Here is a 14,534-nt window from a genome sequence, read left to right as displayed (position 1 = left end):
TTCACTTTGAGGCAACAGTTCTACAGATTCACATGAATAAAGCAACCCCTTGATGACAAAAACCTGTGACTTGTAGCCACCTTCACAGCAGAGAGTGCTTCCCTCTTCCCAGCCCTTCCTTGATTACTGTAATCATTTTTTGAAGTGGTCTACTATCAGTTTCTCTTCAACCAACAAAGACAATTGCCCTCCCCTCCACCTGAAGGCAACTTCCTGCCCAAAATGCCTCTAGTCCCATCCTTCCTCCTCCTGCTCCTCGCCTGCCCTGCCCTCCTGACCCTATCAGGTTCCCAGAGCCTGCAGACTGGGGGTCAAAGGGCACCCAGGAACACAAAGCCAGAGGGTGGCGGGCAGCCAATCAAAGTCATGATCTCTGAGGCGTGTGTTCAAGGGGACTCCAGTCAGACCCAGGGCAAGGAACTGGACCTTGAGCCTGGTTCTCCTCTAGTCTTTACCCATCGGATCAAACTGGTTCCGGGGTCATGCGGAGGCGGGTGTGAGGCCGAGTTTGCTGCCCTGCGAGACCGTCTGGAGAGGCTGGAGAAGGAGGTGTCTGCCCTGAGGGAGAAGTGTGGAGGCCCAGAGGGGGGCTGCTGCACGTCCCAGCAGAGCAAAGGTACAGTAGGACTGCTGTCACGTGACTCACTGATCAACTGGGTCTGGTTATGACCATTACATGGCATCCCCTCATAGCTCCTCCCATCTCACTGAATCACCCAACTGGTTCTCATTTGAGCACACACACACACACACACACACACACACACACACACACACACACAGCTCTTACATTTATATAAAAAACGATCCAATACTGACCTCAACCATGATCGCATTTTTAACTGGCAGACTACAGCCATGCTCATATTATGATCTAACTGACATGAGTAATGAGGACTCTACTAACGGGTTCGACCAATCAGAGCAAATACAGTAAAGGGTCCAGCTCTAACTTTCTGCCCAATGTGATCTCAGACAATCCTCCTAATCTAGCTCTCCACCCTTCTCTCAATGTGGGGCACTTTCAGCAACAGCAGGGATAGTTTATCCACCAATCTGTTTAAAATATCAATACACTCTAGCAATGTTCCCTCTAATCTTTTTCAGCACACAGCAAATTTCAGGTCTGCTGACCGCAAACTTGAACATCGTGAAAATTCTGTGCAACTTCCAGTGCGCGTTTACTATGAACACTGAGGCTATACCCGCTTTAGGTTACAGTTTTAACAGTGGCCAAGTAGGCTAACGTGGCTATTTGATCATAATGTAGGCCTACCAGAGTGGCCTACCATCAAAAACAATGGAGAAAATGCATTCCAGAATATTTTAACATAGAAATAGCTGTTCTATCATTCAGCCTAGAGTAGCAGCCAATGTGTGGTGAATAACACTGAATGAAGAAAACATGCAGGGCTTGACATCAACCTGTTTATCCACTCGTCCTTCAGACAAGGAGGTGACTGAAAATGTTGTTGTGTTGTTTGATGCAAGAAACCATTTAAAAAATAAAATGCATTATTATTCCCATTCCATTATTACTGAGAATCAGACAAATTATGCTACCCTCTGCATATTGACTACTTAGCTTATTCAAGTCTGTCTCAAAATACAACACTGCCCCTTTAAGACAAAAAAAAGCTCTTTACCTGACTTGCTTTTCAAAGATGTCTAGAAATGTACACGTTTTGTGCTCTTGTAGGATGCAATCACTCCCCTATTGCTGACTACAAATAACCTATAACTGGGCTAATAACTCACTAACTAGCAAACGATGTGAACTAAATGTGCACACGTGGCTAATTGCAGCACTTGCTTTGATCTCTAAACAAGCGCATCTACTCACAACCACAGCTGTAAACACAGTCCAGTTCAAAGTAAACGGCACAGATCCATATATGGCAATGATCTATTTGCATACAGTGCGTTCTGAAATTATTCAGACCGCTTCAGTTTTTCCACATTTTGTTGCATTACAGCCTTATTATAAAATGGATTAAGTACATTTTTTTCCTCATCAATCTACACACAATACCCCATAATGACAAAGCGAAAACAGGTTTTTAGAAATTTTAGCAAATGTATAAAAAAAAAAAAACGGAAATACCTTATTTACATAAGTATTCAGACCCTTTGCTATGAGACTCAAAATTGAGTTCAGGTGCATCCTGTTTCCATTGATCATCCATTTTTGGTTTCTACAACTTGATTGGACTCCACCTGTGGTAAATTCAATTGATTGGACATGATTTGGAAAGGCACATACCTGTCTACATAAGGTCCCACAGTTGACAGTGCATGTCAGAGCAAAAACCAAGCCATGAGGTCGAAGGAATTGTCTGTAGAGCTCCGGGACAGGATTGTGTCGAGGCACAGATCTGGGGAAGGATACCAAAATATTTCTGCAGTATTGAAGGTCCCCAAGAACACAGTGGCCTCCATCATTCTTAAATGGAAAAAGTTTGGAACCACCAAGACACTTCCTAGAGCTGGCCGCCTGGCCAAACTCAGCAATCGGGGGAGAAGGGCCTTGCTCAGGGAAGTGACCTAGAACCAGATGGTCACTCTGACAGAGCTCCAGAGTTCCTCTGTGGAGATGGGAGAACCTTCCAGAATCAGGCCTTTATGGTAGACTGGCCAGACAGAACCACTCCTCAGTAAAAGGCACATGACAGCCCGCTTGGAGTTTGCCAAAAGGCACCTATAGGACTCTCAGACCATAAAAAACAAGATTCTCTGGTCTGATGAAACCAAGATTGAACTCTTTAGCCTGAATGCCAAGCGTCACGTCTGGAAGAAACCTGGCACCATCCCTGCGGTGAAGCATGGTGCTGGCAGCATCATTTTGTGGGGCTGTTTTTCAGTGGCAGGAACTGGGAGACTAGTCAGGATCGAGGGAAAGATGAATGGAGCAAAGTACAGCGAGATCCTTGATGAAAACCTGCTCCAGAGCGCTCAGGACCTCAGACTGGGGCAAAGGTTCACCTTCCAACAGGACAACGACCCTAAGCACACTGCCAAGAAAATGCAGGAGTGACTTCGGGACAAGTCTCTGAATGTCCTTGAGTGGCCCAGCCAGAGCCCGGACTTGAAACCGATCGAACATCTCTGGAGAGACGTGAAAATAGCTGTGCAGCGACGCTCCCCATCCAACCTGACAGAGCTTGAGAGGATCTGCAGAGAAGAATGGGAGAAACTCCCCAAATACAGGTGTGCCAAGCTTGTAGCGTCATACCCAAGAAGACTCGAGGCTGTAATCACTGCCAAAGGTCCTTCAACAAAGTAATGAGTAAAGGGTCTGAATACTTATGTAAATGTAATATTTCAGTTTTATATTTTTAATACATTCAGCAAAAATTTCAAAAAACCTTCTTTTGCTTTGTCATTATCGGTTATTGTGTGTAGATTGATGAGGGGGTAATAAGGATGAAGCGTAACAAAATGTGGAAAACGTCAAGGGGTCTGAATACTTTACGAATGCACTGTATAGGCCTACTGCAGCTCTGATTGGTTATGCCCACCGGTCTGTGTAGAGTATAGCCTGAGTCGTGCACAATAGAATCCTTCTCCGGTGCGTTCTGCCTACAACAAAATATATTGCATTGATTATTTTTCTCGTACGTTGCATTGAAAGTGGCTAATATTGCGTTGATTCGATCACAATTGCCACAGTAAAGGGAAACGTTGATAGTGTTAACTAACAGGGAAAACACTAAAAAGTTGAGTGAAGTTCAATCTCGTGCTTCTCTCTGTGGGCTGATATTTCTTCTATACTCTGCGTGGCAGTCTCGGGGCTACTGCGCGCCCACGCACGTGCGCAGCTTAGCGAGAACATTGCACTCTAGTGTCTTACTGTTTTACTCTCTGTCTCTGTCCAAACCACCTCTTTAGGCGCTGAGTGCTCCATCAAGCCGGAGGGAGATGAGTGTCCTAACGAGTGCAGTGACCAGGGACGCTGTGAGGACGGCAAGTGTGTCTGCTTCCCAGGGTTCAGTGGGCCCGACTGCAATTTGTCTGACTGCCCCGACAACTGCAATGACAAGGGGACGTGTGTGAACGGCCAGTGTGTGTGCGACCCAGGTTTCACAGGGCCAGACTGCTCTTCAGAGTCCTGTCCTGGTAACTGTAACAACAAGGGGCGATGTGTGAACGGCCAGTGTGTGTGCAACAATGGCTTCACAGGCCCCGACTGCTCCACCAAAGCATGCCCTGGAAACTGTAACAACAAGGGGCGATGTGAGAACGGCCAGTGTGTGTGCAACAATGGCTTCACAGGCCCCGACTGCTCCACCAAAGCATGCCCTGGAAACTGTAACAACAAGGGGCGATGTGAGAACGGCCAGTGTGTGTGCAACAATGGCTTCACAGGCCCTGACTGCTCCACCAAAGCATGCCCTGGAAACTGTAACAACAAGGGGCGATGTGAGAACGGCCAGTGTGTGTGCAACAATGGCTTCACAGGCCCCGACTGCTCCACCAAAGCATGCCCTGGAAACTGTAACAACAAGGGACGATGTGAGAACGGCCAGTGTGTGTGCAACAATGGCTTCACAGGCCCTGACTGCTCCACCAAAGCATGCCCTGGAAACTGTAACAACGGGGGGAAGTGTGTGAATGGCAAGTGTGTGTGTGATAGCGGTTTTACAGGGCCAGACTGTTCTACCAAGTCTTGCCCTGGCAACTGCAGCAACCGTGGAAAGTGTGTGAACGGCCAGTGTGTCTGCGACAGCGGCTTTACGGGGCCGGACTGTTCCGCCAAAGCATGTCCCAATAACTGCAGCAACAAGGGAAGGTGCGTGAATGGGAAGTGCGTGTGTGAAGTGGGCTTCACTGGGCAGGACTGCACCGCTAAGGGCTGTCCCGATAACTGCAGCAACAAAGGGCGCTGCGTGAAGGGGAGGTGTGTGTGCCGCCGTGGTTTCGCCGCCCCGGACTGCAGCCAGTGTGAAGCTGGGTTCACTGGAGCTGACTGTGGCACAGGTGAGTCTCCAAATATTCTCCATAAAACACTCTCGGCTGCAATTGGCTTTTATATTGTCCAGTGAAACAGAGTGCACACTGTATTAGCCACATGGCAGTGCTAATATATCATACTGTACAGTCAGTGTGGAATATAGGGCGGCAGGTAGCCTAGCGGTTAAAAGCTTTGGGCCAGTAACCGCAAGGTCGCTGGTTCGGATCCCCGAGCTGACTAGGTGAAAACCTGCCGATGTGCCCTTGAGCAAGGCACTTAACCCTAATTACTCCTGTGAATCGCTCTGGATAAGAGCATCTGGTAAATATAGTATTCCCTTCTATCCAATTCCACATACTGTTATATGTGCCACATTATGCTTTCAAGTACTGTATGTAGACCTCTACCATACGTTGCAGCTTGAGGTGCTTACACAAGTTGACTAATGGACTTTGACTTCTTAGGAAAAATAGGACTCTGTATTTTACATTGACTTTACAGTTAAATGGGGGAAAGGTGACAAAAGGATGCCTTATTGCCTTTAAAATCAATTCCATGGTAAATCACTTTAGCTAATGCAAGGAAACATTGCATGACATTGTTGGCTTGAATGACTGAAACTAAGCATCTAACCCCCCCCCCCCCCCCCGTCTCCAGCAATGTCTGGTGTGTCCCAGCTCAACACTAAGGACATCACTGACTCCTCTGTCACCCTCTTCTGGACCCCACCTCCAGTCCAGTATGACACCTACCACGTCACCTTCACCAGCCAGGTAACAACACCCTACACACCCTACTCACAAGTTCTTATGAAGTTGTGAGTTGTGAATCTGGGTCCTAAATAAAGCACAAAGTAAACTGAACTTGAGAAACAACTGTTAGACAACAGATGTATTTGCTGAGAATGAACAGTCACCAAAATGAACAGAAGGCTGCTCTCATGGCACGAAGCCCGGTTCTCATTCCAGGTTTTAAGACTTGTTTTGGGGGCAAATGTTGAAAAGGTCATGGTGGTGCGTTATTTCCATGACAAATCCCCAAAACGTTTGCCTACAATGTCCCTGAAAGCCCAAGGGAATTCAATGGTGGCATACTGTAAATAAAAACCTCCCATGGAAAAAGACATTGACTCCTTTGGCTTCAAATCAAATAATGTCACATGCTTTGTGAGAGAAAAAAAGAGAAATAATATTTAAAAAATAACACAAGGAATAAATACACTATGAGTAAAGATAACTTGGTTATATACATGGGGTACCAGTACCGAGTCGGTGTGCAGGGGTATGAGATAATTTGAGGTAGATATGTACAGTGCATTCGGAAAGTGTTCAGACCCCTTTACTTTTTCCACATTTTGTTACGTTACAGCCTTGTTCTAAAATTGATTAAATTGTTTTTCCCCCTCATCAATCTGCACACAATACCCCATAATGTTTTCACTTTGTCATTATGGGGTATTGTGTGTGTATATGGGTGAGAGAAAAAATATCAATGTAATCCATTTTGAATTCAGGCTGTAACACAACAACATGTGGAATAAGTCAAGGGGTATGAATACTTTCTGAAGGCACAGTGCATTCGGAAAGTATTCAGACCCCTTCCCTTTTACCACATTTTGTTACGTTACATTTGCCCATTGTTTTCAAAATTCTTCAAGGTCTGTCAAATTGGTTGCTGATCATTGCTAGACGACCATTTTCAGGTCTTGACATAGATTTTTAAGTAGATTTAAGTCAAAATTGTAACTCGGCCACCCAAGAACATTCACTGTCTTCTTGGTAAGCAACTCCGGTGTAGATTTGGCCTTGTGTTTTAGGTTACTGTCGTGCTGAAAGGTGACTTCATCTCCCAGTGAATGGTGGAAAGCAGACTGAACCAGGGTTTTCTCTAGGATTGTGCCTATGCATAGCTCAATTCCATTAATTTTTTTATCCTGAAAAACTCCCCAGTCCTTAACGATTACAAGCATACCCATAACATGACGCAGCCACCAATATGCTTGAAAAAATGGAGAGTGGTACTCAGTAATGTGTTGTATTGGATTTGCCACAAACATAACACTTTGTATTCAGGACAAAAAGTGAATTGCTTTGCCACATTTTTTGCATTATTACTTTAGTGCCTTGTTGCAAACAAGATGCATGTTTTGGAATATTTGTATTCTGTACAGGCTTCCTTCTTTTCACTCTATCAATTAAGTTAGTATTATGGAGTAACTACAATGTTGTTGATCCATCATCAGTTTTCTCTAATCACAGACAACTGTGTAACTGTTTTAATGTCACCATTGGCCTCATGGTGAAATCCCTGAGCAGTTTCCTTCCTCTCTGATGCCTGTATCTTTGTATTGACTGGGTGTATTGATACACCAACTAAAGTGTAATTAATTACTTCACCATGCTCAAAGGGATATTCAATGTCTGTTTGTTTCTACCAATAGGTGCCCTTCTTTGCTAGGCATTGGAAAACCTCCCTGGTCTTTGTAGTTGAATTTGTGTTTGGAATTCACTGCTCGACTGAGGGACCTTATAGATAATTGTATGTGTGGGGTACAGAGATTAGGTAGATAGGCATTCAAATGTCATGTTAGACACTATTACAGCACACAGTGAGTCCATGCAACTAATTATGTGACTTGTTAAGCAAACTCTTACTCCTGAACTTATTTAGGCTTGCCGTAACAAAGGGGTTGAATACTTATTTGACTCAAGATATTTCAGCTTTTAATTTTTTATCAATTTCTAAAATGTTCTACAAACACAATTCCACTTTGACATTATGGGGTATTGTGTGTAGATCAGTGGCACAACATCTCAATGTAATCAATTTTAAATTCAGGCTGTAACACAAAATGTGGAAAAAGTAAAGGGGTGTGAATACTTTTCAATGTGACGAGTCAAAAGAGAGTGCAAAAAGGGTCAATGCAGATAGTTATATAGTTAACCAATATCTACCCGGACTAGCTATTTAGCAGTCTTATGGCTTGGGGGTAGAAGCTGTTCAGGGTCCTGTTGGTTCCAGACTTGGTGCATCGGTACCGCTTGCCGTGCGGTAGCAGAGAGAACAGTCTATGACTTAGGTGGCTGGAGTCTTTGACAATTTTTAGGGCCTTCCTCTGACACCACCTGGTATAGAGGTCCTGGATGGCAGGGAGCTCGGCCCCAGTGATGTACTGGGCCGTACGCACTACCTTCTGTAGCGCCTTGCGGTCGGATGCCAAGCAGTTGCCATACCAAGTGGTGATGCAGCCAGTCAAGATGCTCTCAATGGTGCAGCTGTAAAACTTTTGAGGATCTCAGGGCCCATGCCGAATCTTTTCAGCCTCCTGAGGGGGAAGAGGCATTGTTGTGCCTTCTTCACAACTGTGTTGGTGTGTGTGTGGACCATGATAATTCCTTAGTAATGTGGACACCGAGGAACTTGAAGCTCTCGACCCGCTCCACTACAGCCCCGTCGTTGTGGATAGGGTCGTGTGCAGCCCTCCGTTTCCTTTGCCTTGCTGTCATTTAGGGACAGGTTGTTGTCCTGGCACCACTTTGACAGGTCACTGACCTCCTCCCTATAGGCCGTCTTAACGTTGTCGATGATCAGGCCAACCACTGTTGTGTTGTCAGCAAACTTAATGATGGTGTTGATATCGTGTGCTGCCACGCAGTCATGGGTGAACAGGGAGTACAGGAGGGGACTAAGCACGCACTCCTGAGGGGCCCCCGTCTTGAGGGTCAGCTTGGCGAATGTGTTGTTGCCTACCCTCACCACCTGGGGGCAGCCCGTCAGGAAGTCCAGGATCCGATTGCAGAGGGGAGGTGTTCAGTCCCAGGGTCCTGAGCTTAGTGATTAGCTTGGAGGGCACTATGGTATTAAACCCTGAGCTACAGTCAATGAACAGCATTCTCACGTAGGTGTTCCTCCTGTCCAAGTGGGAGAGGGCAATGTGGAGTGCAATAGAGATTGTGTCATCTGTGGATCTCTTGGGGCGGTATGCGAATTGGAGTGGGTCTAGGGTGTCTGGGATGATGGTTTTGATGTGAGCCATGACCAGCCTTTCAAAGAATTTAATATCTACAGATGTGTGTGCTACGGGGCGATATTCATTTAGACAGGTTACCTTGGCGTTCTTGGGCACAGGGACTATGGTGGTCTGCTTGAAACATGTAGGTATTACAGACTGTGTCAGGGAGAGGTTGAAAATGTCAGTGAAGACACTTGCCAGCTGGTCAGTGCATGCTCTGAGTACGTACAGTTGAAGTCGGAAGTTTACATACACCTTAGCCAAATACATTTAAACTCAGTTTTTCACAATTCCTAACATTTAATCCTAGTTTAAATTCCCTGTTTTAGGTCAGTTAGGATCACCACTTTATTTTAAGAATGTGAAATGTCAGAATAATAGTAGAGATAATTATTTATTTCAGCTTTTATTTCTTTCATCACATTTCCAGTGGGTCAGAAGTTTACATACACTTAATTAGTATTTGGTAGCATTGCCTTTAAATTGTTTAACTTGGGTAAAAGGTTTCGGGTAGCCTTCCACAAGCTTCCCACAATAGGTTTTGTGAATTTTGGCCCATTCCTCCTGACAGAGGTGGTGTAACTGAGTCAGGTTTGTAGGCCTCCTTGCTCGCACACGCTTTTTCAGTTCTGCCCACACATTTTATATTGGATTGAGGTCAGGACTTTGTGATGGCCATTCCAATACCTTGACTTTGTTGTCCTTAAGCCATTTTGCCACAACTTTGGAAGTCCATTTGGAAGACCTATTTGCGACCAAGCTTTAACTTCCTGACTGATGTCTTGAGATGTTGCTTCAATATATCCACATAATTTTCCTTCCTCATGATGCTATCTATTTTGTGAAGTGCACCAGTCCCTCCTGCAGCAAAGCACCCCCACAGCATGTTGCTGCCACCCCCGTGCTTCACGGTTGGGATGGTGTTCTTCGGCTTGCAAGCAACCACCTTTTTCCTCCAAACATAACGGTGGTCATTATGGCCAAACAGTTCTATTTTTGTTTCATCAGACCAGAGGACATTTCTCCAAAAAGTACGATCTTTGTCCCCATGTGCAGTTGCAAACCGTAGTCTGGCTTTTTTATGGCGGTTTTGGAGCAGTGGCTTCTTCCTTGCTGAGCGGCCTTTCAGGTTATGTCGATATAGGACTCGTTTTACTGTGGATATAGATACTTTTGTACCTGTTTCCTCCAGCATCTTCACAAGGTCCTATGCTGTTGTTCTGGGATTGATTTGCACTTTTCGCACCAAAGTACGTTCATCTCTAGGAGACAGAACGCGTCTCCTTCCTGAGCAGTATGATGGCTGCGTGGTCCCATGGTGTTTATACTTGCGTACTATTGTTTGTACAGATGAACGTGGTACCTTCAGGCATTTGGAAATTGCTCCCAAGGAAGAACCAGACTTGTGGAGGTCTACAATTTATTTTCTGAGGTCTTGGCTGATTTCTTTTGATTTTCCCATGATGTCAAGCAAAGAGGCACTGAGATTGAAGGTAGGCCTTGAAATACATCCACGGGTACACCTCCAATTGACTGAAATGATGTCAATTAGCCGATCAGAAGCTTCTAAAGCCATGACATCCTTTTCTGGACTATTCCAAGCTTTTTAAAGACACAGTCAATTTAGTGTATGTAAACTTCTGACCCACTGGAATTGTGATACAGTGAATTATAAGTGAAATTATCTGTCTGTAAACAATTGTTGGAAAAATTACTTGTGTCATGCACCAAGGAGATGTCCTAACCGACTTGCCAAAACTATAGTTTGTTAACAAGACATTTGTGGAGTGGTAAAACAAGTTTTAATGACTCCAACCTAAGTGTATGTACATTTCCGACTTCAACTGTAAGTGCTACATTTGCCTGCCCTTATTTGCCGTTGGTGGATAATATGTAAGGTAATTTAAAGGTAATTTCAGATTGAGAAGATATATATAGCTTCTACCGTGAATGCTGTCTCCGCTAACACCGGAACATTGCCTTTAAATTTCAATCACGCTGTAACGCTGAACTTCCGCGATACGGACTGAATAGAGCCCTTTGTTTTCTATGCCAAATAAATCAATCCAAAGATTGATCTTGAGAACAGTAACACACCACAGTTTGACAGCTGAGCAGCAGAGGTCCATCACACAACTGAAAGATGAGTCCATATTCAACAGTTACTGGCAGGGGAGCCTCAGACCATGTCAGAAACAGATGACTCTCAATCCCTCTTAACTCACAATTACTGTGTTTTTCAATTTAAATTCAGTCATTAATTTCACTCAGCCTTTAAAGACTTTCAAATGGCAAAACAATTGTTTCACTGAGCAAAACCCTTTAGTGAACTGTTGGAGTACATAACAAGGTTTATAGATCCTGTAAATGTGCAGATATGCAAACGTTTTGCCAAAATAAATAGCAGTGGACATTTTGCCAGTTTCTGTTTAATGATGTTTGGCGTTAACTAACTGTCACTTCAGTAAATACTGGTTTGCTTTTACTGGTTCAACTGATATACTGTCACGATCGTCGGGAACAGAGGACCAATGCGCAGCGTTGAATGCAAACATATTTATTACCACTGAAGGATAACACGAACAAAAACGATAACGTGACAGTCAACGGTCTAACACAAACCAACTAGAACAAGAACCCACAAACACAACGGGAAAAACAGACAGTTTAAATATGGCTCCCAATCAGAGACAACCAGCCACAGCTGACACTCGTTGCCTCTGATTGGGAGTCACTCAGGCCAACATAGAAATAAACCAACTAGAACTCCCAACATAGAAATAGAATACATAGATCTACACACCCTGGCTCAACATAACAGTGTCCCCAGAGCCAGGGCGTGACAGTACCCCCCCCTAAAGGCGCGGACTCCGACCGCGCCAACTAAATACCACAGGGGAGGGACCGGGTGGGCACTCCGCCTTGGCGGCGGATCCGGCTCCGGGCCTGATCCCCACTCCCTCTCCAACCCCCCAAAGTACCCCTGGTCCGGTCTGGCCCCGCTGGCCGGAGCTGGACTGCACACTGATGGAGCGGATTGCTCTAGCTCCGGCGTAACGCATCTGACCGGTGCCGGACCAGGCACCAGTGGAACAGGCACGGGCCGTGCTGGACTGACGACGCCCACCACTGGCTTGGTGTGGAGAACAGGCACGGGCCGTGCTGGACTGACGACGCACACCACTGGCTTGGTGTGAGGAGCAGGAGCGGGCCGAACCGGGCTGGCGACGCGCACCATTGGCTTGGTGCGGGAAGCAGGAGCGGACTGGACCGGGCTGACGACGCACACCACTGGCTTGGTGTGAGGAGCAGGAGCGGGCCGAACCGGGCTGGCGACGCGCACCATTGGCTTGGTGCGGGAAGCAGGAGCGGACCGGACCGGGCTGACGATGCGCACCCCTGGCTTGGTGCGTGGAGCAGCAACGGGCCGGACCGGGCTGACGATACGCACCCCTGGCTTGGTGCGTGGAGCAGGAACGGGCCGGACCGGGCTGACGATACGCACCCCTGGCTTGGTGCGTGGAGCAGGAACGGGCTGGACCGGGCTGACGACTCGCACCCCTGGCTTGGTGCGAGTGGCAGGAACAGGCCGGACCGGGCTGGCGACGCGCACCATAGGCTTGGTGCAGGGAGCAGGAACAGGCCGGGCTGGGCTGGCGACGCGCACTGTACACTTGGTGCGGGGAGCAGGAACAGACCGGACCGTACTGGGGACACACACCACTGGCCCTACACCGGGATCTGGAACGGGCCGGACCGGACTGGTAACACACCCCAGTACCTCTCGCCGTGCCTCTACACCTTCCATCCCCTCTTCGACCAGTGGCCCCCGTAACCTGGCGGCCTCCTCTGCCAACCCGCTGGACCGCTCTATCGCGGCCTCCTGCTGCCCCGACGTCGTGAGCCCCCCCCTAAAAATGTTCTGGGGTTCTCTCTTCCCCGTGGGCCAGGCCTCTATAATTCTTGCCCAACTCTCGCTCTTCTGCTTCCAACTCCCGCCATTCAGCTCCTCATTGGGCTTGACCCAGTCGAAGCTCTTCCTCCACTGTTCCCAAGTCCACCCTCTCTGCTCCTCACTAGGCTTGACCCAGTTGAGGTTGCCACGGAGATCTGCTAGTGATTCCCCTGGCGATGGCTCCTGGACACGCTGCTTGGTCCAGTTTTGGTGGGTTCTTCTGTCACGATCATCGGGAACAGAGGACCAATGCGCAGCGTTGAATGCAAACATATTTATTACCACTGAAGGATAACACGAACAAAAACGATAACATGACAGTCAACGGTCTAACACAAACCAACTAGAACAAGAACCCACAAACACAACGGGAAAAACAGACAGTTTAAATATGGCTCCCAATCAGAGACAACCAGCCACAGCTGACACTCGTTGCCTCTGATTGGGAGTCACTCAGGCCAACATAGAAATAAACCAACTAGAACTCCCAACATAGAAATAGAATACATAGATCTACACACCCTGGCTCAACATAACAGTGTCCCCAGAGCCAGGGCGTGACATATACTTATATACTGGTTCAACTTATACGGTTGGATTCACAGCCATAGTAACCACAGAACGGAGGATATAATAAAAAATAATAATAATAATATAATTAATATAAAAGCATTACATAAAATGTAAAACATATGACTGACATACTGATCTGGATTTCTGTTGAACATAACAGGACTTAATAACATTACATAAGTGTATTGTATTACATTTGTTCAGCAGCTCATGGTATCAATCAGTGGATTCAAAAGATAAAATCCAGTTTCCAATATCAAAAGGTAATTCACAGAGACATATGCTACCAATTTTATTCAAAGCTGCCTTTGTACTCTTTGTTTTGAGTATAGGATGTTAGTGTTTCACTGATTTGCACTACAGAATAACTTCCTATTAAGTTCAAGTTCAGTTAACATACAGTAGCCTGGAAACTAAGTATAAAAACAACATACATTGCTATGATCTAATACAATATCCGGGCCATGTGTGCAACTTTTCACTTTCAGGTCTCCCACTGTAATTGTGCCTTTAAGGCCCAGTGCAGTCAAAAACTTGATTTTCCTGTGTTGTATACAGTGGGGAAAAAAAGTATTTAGTCAGCCACCAATTGTGCAAGTTCTCCCACTTAAAAAGATGAGAGAGGCCTGTAATTTTCATCATAGGTACACGTCAACTATGACAGACAAATTGAGAAAAAAAAATCCAGAAAATCACATTGTAGGATTTTTAATGAATTTATTTGCAAATTATGGTGGAAAATAAGTATTTGGTCACCTACAAACAAGCAAGATTTCTGGCTCTCACAGACCTGTAACTTCTTCTTTAAGAGGCTCCTCTGTCCTCCACTCGTTACCTGTATTAATGGCACCTGTTTGAACTTGTTATCAGTATAAAAGACACCTGTCCACAACCTCAAACAGTCACACTCCAAACTCCACAATGGCCAAGACCAAAGAGCTGTCAAAGGACACCAAAAACAAAATTGTAAACCTGCACCAGGCTGGGAAGACTGAATCTGCAATAGGTAAGCAGCTTGGTTTGAAGAAATCAACTGTGGGAGC

At 46.0% G+C, this 14,534-nt stretch overlaps 1 protein-coding gene across 1 annotated transcript in view; it reads left to right on the top strand.

Moving 5' to 3' along the window:
* Positions 1-222: 222 nt before the first annotated feature.
* LOC311106856 (tenascin-like) overlaps positions 223-14,534 on the top strand; it is a gene marked incomplete at its 5' end in the record, with an annotated part of 30,230 nt that continues 15,918 nt past the window's right edge. The window contains 3 exons of the mRNA XM_084149236.1: positions 223-616; positions 3,889-4,977; positions 5,609-5,724. Of these exons, the coding sequence (XP_084005362.1) occupies positions 223-616; positions 3,889-4,977; positions 5,609-5,724 (1,599 nt within the window). The remainder of the gene's footprint in view (positions 617-3,888; positions 4,978-5,608; positions 5,725-14,534) is intronic.

Source organism: Coregonus lavaretus, assembly GCF_964263955.1.
Source record: "Coregonus lavaretus genome assembly, chromosome: 3".
Lineage (NCBI taxonomy): Eukaryota > Metazoa > Chordata > Actinopteri > Salmoniformes > Salmonidae > Coregonus > Coregonus lavaretus.
Note: the sequence above shows the minus strand (reverse complement) of the source record. Positions and strands in the feature narration are given on the sequence as shown.